The sequence below is a fragment of the Mus pahari genome, chromosome 16, assembly GCF_900095145.1.
Source record: "Mus pahari chromosome 16, PAHARI_EIJ_v1.1, whole genome shotgun sequence".
Taxonomy (NCBI): Eukaryota; Metazoa; Chordata; class Mammalia; order Rodentia; family Muridae; genus Mus; species Mus pahari.
In genome coordinates, this window is record NC_034605.1 from 54,483,720 (window position 1) to 54,499,009 (window position 15,290).

At 50.6% G+C, this 15,290-nt stretch overlaps 2 protein-coding genes across 5 annotated transcripts in view; one reads left to right on the plus strand and one right to left on the minus strand.

Moving 5' to 3' along the window:
• Positions 1 to 15,290, plus strand: part of Secisbp2 (SECIS binding protein 2) — a 38,462-nt gene that overhangs the window by 22,507 nt on the left and 665 nt on the right. For 2 of the 4 annotated variants that reach the window (XM_029547297.1, XM_029547299.1), the window contains 7 exons: positions 1,905 to 2,071; positions 2,745 to 2,883; positions 4,445 to 4,601; positions 5,288 to 5,508; positions 7,646 to 7,800; positions 8,113 to 8,302; positions 8,952 to 9,706. In XM_029547297.1, the coding sequence (XP_029403157.1) occupies positions 1,905 to 2,071; positions 2,745 to 2,883; positions 4,445 to 4,601; positions 5,288 to 5,508; positions 7,646 to 7,800; positions 8,113 to 8,302; positions 8,952 to 9,055 (1,133 nt within the window). In that variant the 3' untranslated portion in view covers positions 9,056 to 9,706. Of the gene's footprint in view, positions 1 to 1,904; positions 2,072 to 2,744; positions 2,884 to 4,444; positions 4,602 to 5,287; positions 5,509 to 7,645; positions 7,801 to 8,112; positions 8,303 to 8,951; positions 9,714 to 15,290 lie in introns of those variants that run through there. The other 2 variants (XM_021215422.1, XM_029547298.1) reach the window with 2 other exon arrangements.
• The window catches only part of Sema4d (semaphorin 4D), a 111,362-nt gene continuing 105,745 nt past the window's right edge, over positions 9,674 to 15,290 (minus strand). Inside the window, exons 19-20 of the mRNA XM_029547296.1 lie at positions 12,722 to 12,819; positions 9,674 to 11,928 (exon numbers count right to left, since the gene is read on the minus strand). Of these exons, the coding sequence (XP_029403156.1) occupies positions 11,902 to 11,928; positions 12,722 to 12,819 (125 nt within the window). The 3' untranslated portion in view covers positions 9,674 to 11,901. The remainder of the gene's footprint in view (positions 11,929 to 12,721; positions 12,820 to 15,290) is intronic.

Consider the following 15,290-nt stretch of genomic DNA (forward strand, 5'->3'; position numbering starts at 1 on the left):
GAGCTTTACATCTTGTTCGACGGGCAGCAGGCAGAAAGAGAGACACTGGATCTGCCATGGGCTTTTGAAACCTCAGGTCTACCCCAGTGACATGTTCTTTAGAAAGGCCACACCTCCTAATCCTTCCCAAACAGTTTTCTTTAGCTGGGACCAAACATTCAAATCTGTAAGTCCGTGGGAGCCTTTCTCATTCAAACTACCACAGACACCACTCTGGACAGGGTATAGTCAGTGCAAATGGAACTCTCCTGTGCCAGGTCTGTGGATGTGCAAGTAAATCACGTGTGCACTGCATGGCGGCCAGAAGAGGGGGTTGGATATTCTCCATCACTCTGTCCTGTCCACTCCTTTTGAATCAGGGTTTCTCCCAGAACCTGGGGCTCTTCCCTTCTCAGCGAGGCCAGAAACTGCCAAGCCTCGGTCATCTCCTCTCTGATCGCCTTAGGGCTGTTATTACAGGTGTGCGCAGGATGCTTAGCTTGGCACATGGGTGCTAGGATCCTCGTGACTACAGAGCAAGCATTCAATGACGTTCTAAGCTTCCAGCCCCTTCGGTTTGTTGCTGTGAAGTTTATATAAGTTCAGCTTTTTTCAACTGTACAATTTAGAGGTCCAGATGAGAGGCTGGATTCAGAGGTGCCATTAGGTGTCAGACAAGCAAGCAGGTCTAGTCACAAGTCTGCTCCCAGCAGTGAATGAGAATAAAGCTCTATAGATGCAAGCTGCTGTGTTGTAGAATGAGGAACAGCCTAGAGGTAGTGTCGCCTGTCTGGACAAGTTGTGTAAGTGACTCGGGGACTGCATGAGTCCCTCTTCTGGATGGACAAAACTAGTTATTTTAACATGACACTTCATAAGGGAGTGGCCAAGACATGCTTAGACAAATTCTGAGAGTTCTTGGAACAAGGTAGTGGGCACGTGGGGATTTGTTGGTTATCATTCCTTTTTCTTTGGTATTTTAGAAATAATAAAATCATCTGTGGTAATCAAGGGAACTGAGAGGGGCAGGAAAGGGGAATGGTCAGGAGAAGGATGTTCAACCTATGAGCGAGCCATGTTCAAAGGCTTTAAATGCGAAGGGGTGGAGTACAGAGGGACCGGCGATTGCCGTGAAACAGCAGCACTGTGGCAGGAAGTGGAGTAGAGTGGAAAAGTTTTGTTTTTTGTTTTTTAAGATTTATTTATTTATTTATTTATTATGTTAGTACACTGTAGCTGTCTTCAGGCACTCCAGAAGAGGGCGTCAGATCTTGTTATGGATGGTTGTGAGCCACCATGTGGTTGCTGGGATTTGAACTTAGGACCTTTGGAAGAGCAGTTGATGCTCTTAACCGCTGAGCCATCTCTCCAGCCCTAGAGTGGAAAAGTTAAACTCCAGTGTTCAGTACTTACTACAGTTATTGATTGGAAGAATCAACTGCCCACAGCAGGATTCAGAGCATGTTTTTGTCCAGAAAAACTCAAGAATCAACTAGAAGCAGGACTTGAATTTTATAAGAGCCATGTAACATAAATAGACAAACAATGTTACTAAGAAAGCAGTAATCAACTTGTACAGAGGTGGTACCAACTGAGTGTGTCGTGATAAACAGTTCCCAGGAGCCACTGGTAGTAAACACAGGACCAACCACCTCAAAATAGCCCAAATCAAGCAGTGTGGTCCTTGAAGTTTTAGACTGTACCACGACACGGCCTGTTTGACTGTGGCCAGAGCACAGACCTTCCCAAAGTGATTGCAGCCAAGAGTAAAACCATTTGGAATCCATGCCTATGAGAAGGGGTTTGACAAAGGTCGGTCAGGTTGTGGATCAGCGAGTGCATGGGAGACCCCTCCAGACCCTCGGCCTGCACTGAGCTGGCCAGGGCCTCCAGGCAGGGACCGTGTGGCACCCCCTGTGTTGCAGTCGGAGCAGTGCCAGTCCTGTCCAAGGATGCCTCCTTGGGTGAGAGGGGACGCCGCTCCAGTCAGATGAAGACCCCACACAACCCCCTGGACTCCAGTGCCCCCCTGATGAAGAAGGGGAAACAGAGGGAGATACCTAAGGCCAAGAAGCCCACCTCACTGAAGAAGGTATGTAGACTGTTTCCATGGAGGCAAGACGCTGGAAGACTGATGGACTGCCTGTTTGCCTGCCACTCTCAGCCCTTTTCAGTTGTTCTAGGAATGAAACCAGGGCATTGCTTATGTAGGCAAGCATTCCACCACTGAGCTAGAGGCCAAGCCCACAACTGTGACTGTTAAGGATCATATTACAAACCAGTGTTGCCCCAATTGTCAGGTTTTTTTCCTGGTGAATGATCCTTTACCCTCATAACAAGACAGTAGGCGTGAGGCCAAGACAGAGTCTTCCTGTTCCTGTGGGGCAGTACAGACAGCCAGCGTGGGGCAGTTGCTTTTTGCTTTTTCCTTCACGTGCGATGCTGCTTCCTGGCGCTCTGCCAGTGACTGAAGTTTCTCTGCACACCTTCTGTTCACCAGTTGGCCCTTTGGTGTGTGGTCTGTGTTTGTTTAAATGTCTGTGGTGGGTGACTCTTGTTCCACACATTTGGCCTCTGAGTCTTGTGTTTCCAGAGAACACTGTGTTGCTCTTGTCAGATGTGGTGTAGGGCAAGCCATCCAGAGGCATGACTGAACTTAGGCATTTCTTGGGCAGAAGAGCTCATCTTTTAGGTGCAAGTAGGTAGGATGTTTTAATTGTTTTGTTTTGTTCTGTTCTGGTTTGTTGTTTTGTTTTGTTTTAAAGATAATTCTGAAAGAACGGCAAGAGAGAATGCAGCAGCGACTCCAAGAAAGTGCTGTGAGCCTGACGGTGACCAGTGATGACTCACAGGACGTGGAAAGTGGTGCCAGTAACCAAACCCCCAGTCAGGACAACCCCACAGGTACAAGTCCTCTAAGTGAGAGTGTGTGTGTGTGTGTGTGTGTGTGTGTGTGTGTGTGTGCATGCGCGTGTCTGAAATAATCTTTCAGGTGAGAGCTACTATGAGAATGGTGAACTGTGGTAGAAACTGTGGGAACTCCACCAGCCCCACATGACCTTGTGGTAAAATGCAAGTCAGCATGGTGCCTGGAGGATGTGGCTTCCACAATCTAGCAGTACAGAACAGAGGAGGGAGCCCCTTCCCAAGGTTTGGGGTTGGGGTGGATGCAGGGATTTCTAGCCATAAGGCTATTTACCAAGTGTGTCGTGAAAATTAATGTGTATGGGTTTTTCAGAAGAATTTCTATGAAGTTGCATGTTCAGAGAGTGTGCATAGTGCAAATGTGTGTAATTGAAGGACTTCAGCATGAGCAAACAGCCCAGTGACCCTCCTGCAGGGGGACTGCCTCAGCATGGTACCAACCATAGGACTGTGGCTTTGTCGCAGCACCACTGTGTTGTGTGCCATACTGACTCCGCCTCCTTTTGGGGCCTGTGGAGCAGTTCTCTGTTTTCGGTATTGTATAGTATTGGGCTGCATAAGTGTGCCCAGTGTGGAAGGCCAGCAGGTAGCTAGGAGACAGTGTGGTGGGTGCCTCTAGGAAAACATGAGTTCTTCCTGGAGCATGTGTGCTGTTGCAGCTCCTCCCACAAGTCTCCAGGTGCACTGCCATCACGTCTGTGTGGATAAGCCTTATCGGTGTTCCCACCCCTGTCCCAGGGTGATGTGCTTGCCACAACAGAGGGAATTCCGTCCCTTGTGATGCTACCTTGCTTTCATTCATTCTGGTGTTGTGTGGAGATGCCGAGCTCTTCCTGCCCCCATCTGGTGTGTTACGCGTGGCCACAGTCCAGCACTCACGTGTTTGTGCTGTTTGGATCTGGTTTTCCATGTTGCTTTAGTTTTTGTTGAGATTGTAGTTTTTGTTGAGGTTGCTAGCTTTAAACTGACTATAGCCTAGGCTTTCCTTGAGCCTGGCCATGGCAGTCCTCCTGCCTCAGCCTCCTGTGCACTGCTAACCCTAGGGGGTTTTGTTGTTGTTTGAAGCAGGGTCTCACTTGTAGCCCTGCTCGCTTGGAGTTGAGTATACGGACCAGTCAGACCTGAACACACAGATCGCTGCCTCAGCTTTCTGAGTGCCAGGATTAAAAGTGTGCTCTACTGTGCTTAGCGACTAACCTTGCTTTGTAAATTTTCCTAATATGATATTCTTTAGAGTCCAAATGTAAAAGATAGATTTTGGCACTGAACGGCACATTTAATGGTAACTTTTCTGTATTTTACCACAATGAAAATGAGTAAGGAGAGAGACAGGGGAAAGGGAGGGAGCACTAGGACAGACCAGAAAGCTATCCCAGCAGTCCCTGCCGGCCTTTCTCCTCCCCTGAAGCTGTAGTGCTTCTCTTTCCCTGACTGCGCAAGTAGGATTGCTGGCACCCAGACTGTCTGCTCTGTAGGCCCCTCGCTGTGTGGGAAGCCCTGCAGAGATGCACAGTGATTTTTTTTTCCCCCCTCTCTGAAGGTCCAGAGAAGACAGAAGAATCAGTGTCTTCTACACCTGTGGTTGAGGGTGAGTCAGAAGAACCAGCTGGCACAGAGTTCCAGAGGGACCCAGAGGCTTGCCAGCCTACCCCTGACAGTGCCACCTTCCCCAAGATCCACAGCCGGAGGTTCCGGGAGTGAGTGAGCACTGGCTGCTAGGGCTCGGGTTGGGGGGCAACAGCATAGACTGTAGTGTCTGCTGCAATTCCTTTTTAATCCTGTGCTTGAAATCCACTGGGTAGCTAGTTATCAGTGGGGATAGGATCCTATTCCTGTGTGTTTCTGCTGGATCAGTGTACTATGGTTCTGTTCCTCGGGTAATGATTGAAGAGGTGTCCCTAGTCCATTTTTGAAGTTGGGATAGGGTAAGGCGGCAGTGGTAATAACTGGGTCCTCCAGGTTTCATATTATAGCCATTTCATTTTTCCTCTTTTCTCTTTTTCTTTCCTTCCTTCCTGCCTTCCTGCCTTCCTGCCTTCCTGCCTTCCTATGTATTTTCCTTTTGGGAGACAGTCTTTCTGTGTGACCCAAGCTAGCCTTGGCCTTGAACTCAATCTCCTGCGTGCTCAGCCTCTGAGTACTGGAGTTGAGCAGTCAGCAGTGCGCATGCCTCCTTAGGGCAGCCTGTCTGGGTGCCTGTGTGCAGAGCAGGGTGACACGTTAGAGGAGAAGCCGGATAGGGCCTTACATGTCGTGCAGGGCAGGGCCTCCCATGGCATTCCTCCCTGTGGTGGAGGGAGTTGCATGGTCCTGCTGAGTGCTGGTGTCTCGGTGGCTTTTGTCTGATGCTGTCTGCATTCCCTGTCCCCCGGGTTCCTTTCAGCTACTGCAGCCAGATGCTTAGTAAAGAAGTAGATGCTTGTGTCACGGGTCTGCTCAAGGAGCTGGTGCGCTTCCAAGACCGAATGTACCAGAAGGATCCCGTCAAGGCCAAGACAAAACGCCGGCTCGTGCTGGGGCTGAGGGAGGTCCTGAAACACCTGAAGCTCAGGAAGCTGAAGTGCATCATCATCTCTCCCAACTGTGAGAAGACCCAGTCTAAAGGTGACAGCCCTGTAGCACCCACAGCACACGGGCTGTTGTGCCAGTGCCCACTAATCTACCCCACAGCCAGCCATGCACATGGTTGGTGGGCACCTTGTCAGCTTGCTTCCAGTTTCAACAGAGAAGTCGCTTTCTAGTGTGCTACCACCTGAGCCCTACCTAACACTAACTCCAACCTTTCTGACCACGGGCCTTCCTCTCAGGCCAACCAGCAGCCCTTCTGACGACAGGGTAGGGTGAGCCTGCTGTAAGCTGTAGCTGTAGAGCCCAGTGGGGTTGCTAGAGACCTTGCAGGGGCTTTGGTCCTGTTGACAGAGTTGTTCAGTCTGTGGTCAACTCCTTCACTCGCTCATTGCTAATGTGGGTTTGTCACGGTATTGTCACAGTTCTCCAGCAGTTAGCCTGGCCTGGAAGAAGGCTGTGTGTAAGGTGATAGTGAACTTGCCTGCCTCCCATCATGGCTCTGGGAGGACTTGCCTGATGTCCTGTGTCCTGGGCTCCATGGCAGAAGGAGTCATTAGGAAGATGCTGTCATTTACACACCCTCTTGATCGAGTTAGAACTGCGAGTGAGGGAACTATTTGGGACACATGAGCCATCATCTCCCTGGCCTGTTCCATTCTCCCATGGGTAACCTTCAGCTTGGCCAAAGTCACACTTTGAGGTAGCAGGTCCAGATCCTGGTACTGAGTCCTGAGCCATGATCTCCAGTTACCATTTTACATCCCAACCTTGAGGTTTCCTCACCGGCCCGAGGCACCCAGACCTTGGAGCAGCAACAGCTAGACCTTGTCCTGTGCAGCCCAGCAGCTCACCTCTGCTGGCCCTGGGCTGCTCCACCGTAACTCCAGCCAGAACTCTGCAGGGACCTAGTGACTACCAGGCTGGCTGTGTGTCTGTAGTGCCATATGGTAGAGACTAAACTGTGAAGTAGTCACACAGGCTTGCTTCTGGAAAAGGCAAGCCTGGGCTTAGAGACCTCAGCAGCTGACAAACCCTGGAATATTCCTCCCATAGCCCCAAGTAAGTGGTTTGGCTACCATGCCTGGTGCATTTTCAGCTTTGTGACAGCTCCACTTGCAGTAGAGCCAGTCATGTGCCCCTGGTAGGTCTTTCCTTCTCCTGCCTGTGGGTTCCACCTCTGAGCCCTTCCTCATGCCGCTGGCTGTCAGAGGCCGTATAGCATGCTCCGTGTGTGCCTAGCCCTGCCTTGTCGGAGGGCTCTTACGAGAGCCGGCAGTTTCCTGAGTGAATGCTGTAGGGTAGTGGCAGGTGCGAGAGGGAGTCTGGGAGCAACTGTCCCTGTAGAACTGACTGCACAGTCATGGAGCAGCATGCATAGGGTGCTTCCCTTTCCCCTTCCCTGCCCCACACCGGTTTCAAGCTTAGAAAGTTCAAGATGAAGGTAGAGTGAACATTTGGTCTCTTTAGATCATCCTGTGCTGAGAGCGAGGGGTCAGGGGTTCAAGGTCAATGTTCAGTTGACATGTGGTCTCTTTTGTTAAGTGTGTGAAAGAGCAGGGGTCAAGGTGTTCTGCTCTGTTAGCATGGTGGTGGTGGTCTGAAAACTGTTGGTGAGCTTTGTGACTTGATTCCTGTGGTCTTCTATTTCTGAAGTAAATAGGTCATTTGTTCGTTCCTTCCTGCTATTGTTTGAGTGTAGAGGTGTGTGCCCCAGCACCCTGACTCCCTCCGCTGAGAGTCAGCCTCAGATGCTCTGGGCTCCCAGTGACCAGGTGTGTCACTGTGCAACCCCTACCTGTGCTGGCCTTGCTGGGACCTCATCCAAGCAGGCCCAGGGTAAAGAGCAAGGATCCAGTGTGAGCCAGGCACCTGGGCCTGTGGTGTGGTGGGCACCCTAGCCTCTCTGAGCCGCTAGTTTTCATTCTGTAAGTGAGGACTTATCACTTATCTTTTATAAGTCGTTGGAGATGATTCAGAGCTCATATGTGTGAAGCAGTTGATCAGCGCCTGTGACAGAGTGGTGCTAACTTCATTTTCCCTGAGCACAGTGGGTGCAGTCTACCTTAGAGAATTGATTCTTCCTGCTGAAATTTGGTATGGGCAGCTGAGCTTATTGTGATTCTAAGTGGGCTATGTTGCATTGACCTGTGTCCTGTGTCCTCTATTTGAGCAGGTGGGCTGGACGACACGCTGCACACCATCATCGATTGCGCCTGTGAGCAGAACATCCCCTTCGTGTTTGCACTCAACCGCAAGGCACTGGGGCGGAGTCTGAATAAAGCAGTTCCTGTCAGCATTGTAGGGATCTTCAGCTACGATGGGGCCCAGGTGAGTTGGGATCATGCCTATGATGTAAGCTTACCAACAGGCAGGCCATAGCCTCTGTTAAGTTGACCCTAAGGAGAATTCACCCTAAAGCAGAACCCTCTCAGAAAGCAGTTGCCTTTGTCTGCATAATAGCACCAAGGGAAGGTCCTCAATTTGACTCTAGGTTTATTGCCAATAGAGAGGCGCCATGGGTCTAAACATTTGATCAGGCTCCTCATCTAGCAACACCCATAGGCAGAGACTCCACAACCTGTGTTACTTCTGCCTTGTTGTGAAGGGTACCGTCCTATAGTGTGCTCTCTTGTGCTCAAGGACCAGTTCCACAAGATGGTTGAGCTGACCATGGCAGCCCGTCAGGCATACAAGACCATGTTGGAGACGATGCGGCAGGAGCAGGCAGGAGAACCTGGACCTCAGACCCCTCCCAGCCCATCCATTCAGGACCCCGTCCAATCCACGGAAGAAGGCACCCTCGTTTCTACTGGAGAAGAGCCACACTACAGTGAGTCCTCTGGGGAAGGGACCTCGGGGGTAGGAGAGCAGCATGGCACTGGTGCCTTAAGACAACTGCAGTAGCAGCCGGGTGTGGTGGCGCACGCCTTTAATCCCAGCACTCGGGAGGCAGAGGCAGGCGGATTTCTGGGTTCGAGGCCAGCCTGATCTACAGAGTGAGTTCCAGGACAGCCAGGGCTACACAGAGAAACCCTGCCTCAAAAAAACAAAAAACAAAACAAACAAACAAACAAAAAGACAGCTGCGGTAAGAAGGTCACGGTAGGTACAGGACAGAGGCCATCACTCTTGCCATCGCCTCCTAAGAGCTTAATCAGCAGATGTCAGTTACCATTGATGGCCTTGGACTTTGAGCCAAGTGTGGACAGAGATGGCTTACAGGCAGCTATACCTAAGACCAACTTGGGAGAGCAAAGGAATTCTCTCAGATCCATTGTCAACTGTGATGTGCTCTTCAGGGGCTGGGATTGATAGATACTGGTCATTAGGGGAGAGGCAGCCTAGCGGATGGGGATGTCGGGGGAAGAGAGTAGAGCTGACCAAGGAACTGAGCAGAGTGAGCATTGGTAACTCATTCCTCCCCCGGAAGGAGTTTTGGACCTATTAGTGTCTGTCACTTGGGCTGTTGTCCTGTTTCAGTTGAGATTTGGAGAAAGCACCTGGAAGCATACAGTCAGCGTGCCCTGGAGCTGGAAGACTCGCTGGAGGCGTCAACCTCTCAGATGATGAACTTGAATTTATAAGAATTCTTGCCTGTGTGTCTATATATTGGGTAAGGATGGGGGAGGCAGGAAAAAGACTTCCTTCTCAGTTCTTTACTGACATGATGTATTTATGTGACTGTAGAGTTGGAAATTCACTGGCCTCAGGGCAAAGGAAGCACCTGGTTGTAGCACTGTGAGTCCATCAGATGGGCACTCAGATGCGCTCGTGGGCACCTTTCCTAAGTGCCTGGCGATCAGCTTCAGTTTTTTGTCTCTGCACGCTGGATCTGGAAAATGCTGGAGAACGTGGTCCTGGGTTCCGTGGCTGCCTAGGACCCACTATTACAGTGCTGCTCAACCAAGTTTGGGGTTGGTGAACCAGGAGCTGTGCTCCAGGGGACTGTAGAGGGCCCTTCCTCGGGGGTGGAGCCCTGCCACTTTGTGCTGCCAAGGATTTGCTAAGATGAGCCTCAGAAGAAAATTAGTTTCTAACATGACTTTTTGACATAATGCTTTTAGTTTTTATTTTCCAAAGAAGCAGTATATATCAAATTTGTAGATTTCAGTTTGGTGTCTACAAATCTTTTTCATGAACATAGGGTGAATGTGGTTTCTGTCTTAGAGGACAGAGCTTACTAACATATTTTCCTGCAAGCAAGAGGGCTTGTTTTGAATAAAGAGTGATTATTTCAATTCATCTCAGGCTATTGTGATCTTAGGTGAGTGGTCTCAGTCTTACAGTTAGCACTGGAGTTCCATACTGACTTGTTCCTCTTTTGCACTGCGGTGGTCTGACAGGCCCAGTCAGTCGTCATACCCAGCTCCAGAGCCAGGGATTGTGGAATCCCTAACACCTTTGCACCTCTTTTGCGAGTCTGCCCCATGTCAGGAATGCAGCTGCACTCAACATAGCCTCTGAGGAGTGAGCAGCCTGTGCCGGGCAGAGAAGGTGGGAGACTGGGCAGAAGGGCTTCCCGGGGCATGCCGTGAGAAGCCTACGGCTAGTTCTTAGCCCTGGTGACCCTGTGGTTGACTCTGTGGCAGCCTGGGGAATGGATTTGGTGGAATTAGGTCAGCAGCACCGCCTTTTCCTTTCTCCCACTCATGTCAGTAGGCCACAAGTTGGTTATAGTAAGTTTAGAAATAGAGTCTTTGAGTTAAAAAAAAGGCTCTGAAATGAATTTATAGGGATTTTTTTTTAAAAAAAAAAATAGGGATCTTTTAAAGAACCCTGTCAGCTACATTCAGCAGCTAGAATTTTGAAATTAGGAAAAAAACAAAAACAAAACCTGATCTGAAATGTCTTGTGCCTTGAGGGCTTCCTGCCCAGAGCTGCCTCATCTATGGCGCACATCTGCTAATCCAGGCTCCCTGCCCACGCAGGAACCCTTGGGTGGTGAGTTCTCATTCTGCCTCCAGAAGTCCTTCCCATTTGACATTGCACATCCCCTCCTGGGGTGCCCTGGTTGTACCATCTCTCTGTTGGCACTTCTGCAGAGGCCAGGGCTTCAGGTGAAGTCAGCTAGTCTCCCTTGGCCCCCACTGTGCCAGGGGTGCCCAGGACAGGGTCACAGGAGTGTGCACAATGCAGATGCCTACTCTTGTTGTAGCTGAGCGGGGAATCTTACTAAACATACTCCCTGCCCAAGCATCCTCTGCCTCCTCAGTGTATGATTGCTCTGTGTCATAGACAGGTCCTGACAAATCCAGTCTTCATGGAAGATACAGGGAGCATCGACAAGCCACACCTCAACTACAACCTGTGAAAGTAGTTCACAAGAAAATTCTGTTCTAAAGGTGTGAGGGTGCTACAAGCATGGCTTGTGTGCATTAGCCAGATGGGTGACTAGGTCCCAGGCAGTGCTTAGACAAGAAGACAGTAACATGACCACCATCAGTGTGTCTCTGCCCAGAACTGGCCCCGGGAGGGACCAGCTAACCCCACACCTAGAAGCTTACCCGATTCATTTGTCCCAGAAAAAAAGGACATTGAGCAGGCTGAGCAGGGCAGTGTCTCCAGGTAGCATAGAAGGGAGTGGCTTTGTTATGAACAGAGTTTTAGGTTTTATGATTGACAAGAAGGGACTTGTCTGTGGAGATTAAAGGCTGAGTAGGTCTTGGGCCACACCTCCCCAGGTCATACACACCCACAAGCTTCAAAGATTAACTGTACTATAAAGACCTAGAGACATGCTAACTCAGCACTGGAAAACAGTTTAATACCGCACCAGAAGGTTTGCATAATTGGCCTGTTTGGCTTTTCTACCTCAGAAGCGGAGCGCTGACAGGTAAACGGGTGGGAAGCACTGTGCTTTGGAAAACATCCTTGGGTTCTGAGATAAGCGAAGAGCAACTTCCTCATCCACACTCAAGGTTTAAGGCAAAATATTCTCACATGGACCCCACCTCTCCTATCCCAGGCAGTGCCTGGAACAGCCTGTTTACTAGGTGGCCACAGCAGCAGCCTTGAGTTAGATCTACTTGAGTTAGAAGCAGAGTAGAGATTAGCTGTGCCGGCCCTGGGGGAGGGGCAGGAGTGCATGAAGTCCTGGGGAGAATGCAGGGTGGCTGCCATCCGGTTCGCCTTCACATGCTGCTCTGTCATCTGCTTGGGTGAGGAACCTTCTGTTTCTGCCAGGCAGACTGATCTTTCTGCTACATAAGCAGCTAATGTAAAAAGGTCTTGTTGTCTGTCTCAGGCCTACTGGGGTTCATGCCTAGAGATTCCCAGCCTCTAGGAAGGGACACTCAGGCTGTGGCAAACGGCAGTGTGGAGCCAGCCAAGACACAATAGCTTGGTGCAGTAGGTGCTGTGCCTTCATCAAGTATGTCTGAGCTGGTGTCAACAAGGTCACTTGGGATCTATCCAGAACTGCCTCTGGTGGCTAGAAGGTATCCTTGCTGCAGCTTTCCTACAAAACAAAAACAAAATACAAGGTGGTTTCTGAGTGATTGGCCCAGCAGACTAGGCCTTCCCTGCTCTGGCGTGGAATGGTGGAACCCCCACCCCAACCCCCAGGGCTTCAAGTTAAGAGTATGCAAGTGGTCTCTCCAAGGACTCTGGAGGCAAAGGCTCCAGACTGGAGACTGTGTGCTCCCACTTCACTCAGGTGCTTGTGAACCCATGCCACTTAGCCTTCAGAAAGGGGCTGTGGTCAATGGCTGAGATGATTGGCGTCTCCTAGTGTCAAAGAGGACCTTGGAGAGGAGATCTGCATGGGCTCTGATGAGAGGACTAGCGACACTCACTGTGACAGCCTGGCAGTTACCTGACGCACATACTTAGACCTCCCCAAGGTTAGAGTTTCCCGATTGTGTGTAAATCTGGCACAGTGACTTGAACCTGTATGAGAGCACCCTCCCTGAGGAAGCCTCTACAAAGCTTGTAGGCAATGACAGTCCCACCTTCCTTGTTCTTCAGTAGCAGCTAGTCTCCTGCTCTCATGAAAGCAGTGAGTTCCAGGGGCTGGGGCAGCCTTGGGACCTAGGAAAAAGCTACTGGCCTGTGCGTGACCTAAAGTGTGTTTTGGTCTCCTCTTAAACCATTGTCATACCCTTGATCCTGCTAGCCTCAGTAGCAGTCCAGAATTCCCACGGGGCAACAGAGAAGCAGAACTTGTCTATAGGCTAAGAGGAAGTCAGAGGGGCCCGGTGGCCAAAGAGCAGTGGTTACCTGCAAAAGCTACCTGCTGGCCAGGTACATACCCATGCCTTCCTCCAGCCCTGCATCAGCCGGCCATGCTCCCCGGCCACAGCACGCCATGCAGCAAGCTCCTGGCTCCACTTTTCCTGCTGCAGTGCCTCTGGAAGACAAGCAGAGTTGAGGTCACAGCTTTGCAGCCTCCGGGTTGCTGTTGGTGCACACTGTCCAGGACCACACCATAGGCTGAGTGGGTGGGTGAGTCCCGGTTCTTGTCTGCTTTAATGGCCTGTCCCACTGGGGAATCCCCTCAGTGGCCTGAATGGGCCACAGCAGAGCTCTGGGGGGCAGGGGATTTCACATTCCATTACTAGTTGGTTGGTGTTTTGAAAGTTTTGCCATGTTGATTGACTTGGCCTTGGACTCATTCTGTATCCCAGGATGGACTTAAATTTGAAATCCTCCTGCTTCAGCCTTTTCATTTCTAGGATTCCAAGTATGTGCCACCACACAGTCCGTGTCTCCACTCACCCCCTTTCTCCTGGCCACAGCTCTGTTGGTAATTGCTCTCGAAGGCTGCTGTAGACCTAGCCCCCACAGCCCATTGTCACACCCTGGCTGTCAGAGGCCCTATTCCCATGACTGTGCCAGGTGACAGAGATCCCCACTTTGCTGGTGAGCCTTCAATAAGAGCAGGTGCTGAAGCTCAGAATTCAGCATAGCTCTTACCAAACTTGGTAGGATTTCAGGAAGGGTTTTGGCTAGGTTTTGGGGATTGGGGGAGATTTCCCTTGCCTCTCATTCTCTATGGTCCCCTGTCTTAGGACTTTACTGCTGTAAACAGAAACCATGACCAAGGCATTTCTTTTTTTGTTTGTTTGTTTTGTTTTGTTTTGTTTGAGACAGGGTTTCTCTGTGTGGCCCTGGCTGTCCTGGAAGTCACTCTGTAGACCAGGCTGGCCTTGAACTCAGAAATCTGCCTGCCTCTGCCTCCAAAGTGCTGGGATTAAAGGCGTGCGCCACCACCGCCCGGCAACCAAGGCATTTCTTATAAGGACAACATCTAATTGGGGCTGGTTTACAGGCTCAGAGGTTCAGTAGTCCACTATCATCTAGGCAAGAGCATGATGGCATCCAGGCAGGCATGGTGCAGGAGTTGCTGAGAGATCCACATCTTCATCTGAAGGCTACTAGCAGAATACTGGCTTCCAGGCAACTAGGGGGAGGGTCTTAAAGCCCACACCCACATGGCCTCACCTTCTAATAATGCCACTTCTAATAATACAAACCCTTGCAGTCCCCCTAAGTGTGCTTTCTTTTGGATTCTGAAAACACACCCAGCAGCATACAAGAATGAGAGAGCTGTGGCTCATGCCAATGTCAACAATAATCCCATGAACAGGAGCCCATCCAACGTGAAGGCCCCAGTTCATGCAGAGTACCATGGCAGCCCCTGCTTAAAGCTCTCACCTGCTAGCCAGAGGGTGAGGAGAGGGGCCAGTTCTTCCCAGCAACCCTTGGGAACCCTGTAGACTGATTCTGAAAACACAACTGAGCAGTGTGGGCCCCCTTCAACTAACAAAGGCTCACTCCCCCGTGCAAGGTGACTTTGTAGCTGTTGCTAGTGCTGCCCCAACTCCCGGTGAGATGCCTGGCCCCTTCTGATAACTCTGGTTCATCCCAATGGCCAAGTACCAGGCCAGATTGCTCAGCCGTGAGAGGTGATTTGTTTTCTCTAGAACCCACTAAAGGACAGCAGAGGAACTTTTTATTGTTTGTGTGTAAAATCACGAAGAGAGTACTAGACGAAGCTGCAGGGGACCTTGAAAGTAGAAAGCTATGAGACATGGCTGCTGTCCCAAGACCACTGCACAGCAAGGCCTGTCTGTGGTATAGCGCTGAGTCCTCTAGATAAGGGGAGTGGGGAGGAGTTAGCATGCCCAGGTGTATATGGCTTAAAAGACTGCCCAACCAGTGACAACCTCACTCTGCCCTAGCATACAACAAAAGGTCGCTTGGGTTGGGCACATAGCAGACAGGTCCAGTGGGCAGTCAACACTGAAGGAGGAATCCCACAGTTAAGTCTCTATATCCCCAACCCAACTAAGCCTTGCTGTGCTCGGTTAGTTATTCTGAGTCTGGGCCACTGCTAGGCTTTGATGCTAGGCTTTGAGTCCCAGCTCTGTGGAGACAAACCTTGCATTCTGTAAGAGCTGAGGGGGGGGGGGGAGGCAGGGATTGTAGCTCAAGCTGAGAAGAGCTGAGCACCAGCCTGTTCCATCTGTTCCATCAGCACCACGCACATGTTGTGCGTGACCACTGACACCCCAGGGAGCCCCAAGCCATGCTGATGCTACTTGGTCCAGATCCCATGCTCTGAAAAGGGCAACTTAGGAGGAAATAGGGAGAGTGAGGTCTGCTCATATTCTCCAAGGCAAAGAGAAGATCTGCAAAATGCAATAAAACCAAAAACTTCGATTCTAAAAGATCTGATAGTTTGGAAGGTAAGGCTGAGAAAATGCATGAGGAAGTAGAAAAGTTAAATGATAGGAGCCGGGCATGGTGGCACTTCCCTTTAATCCCAGCCCTCGGGAGGCAGAGGCAGGCGGATTTCTGAGTTCAAGGCCAGCCTGG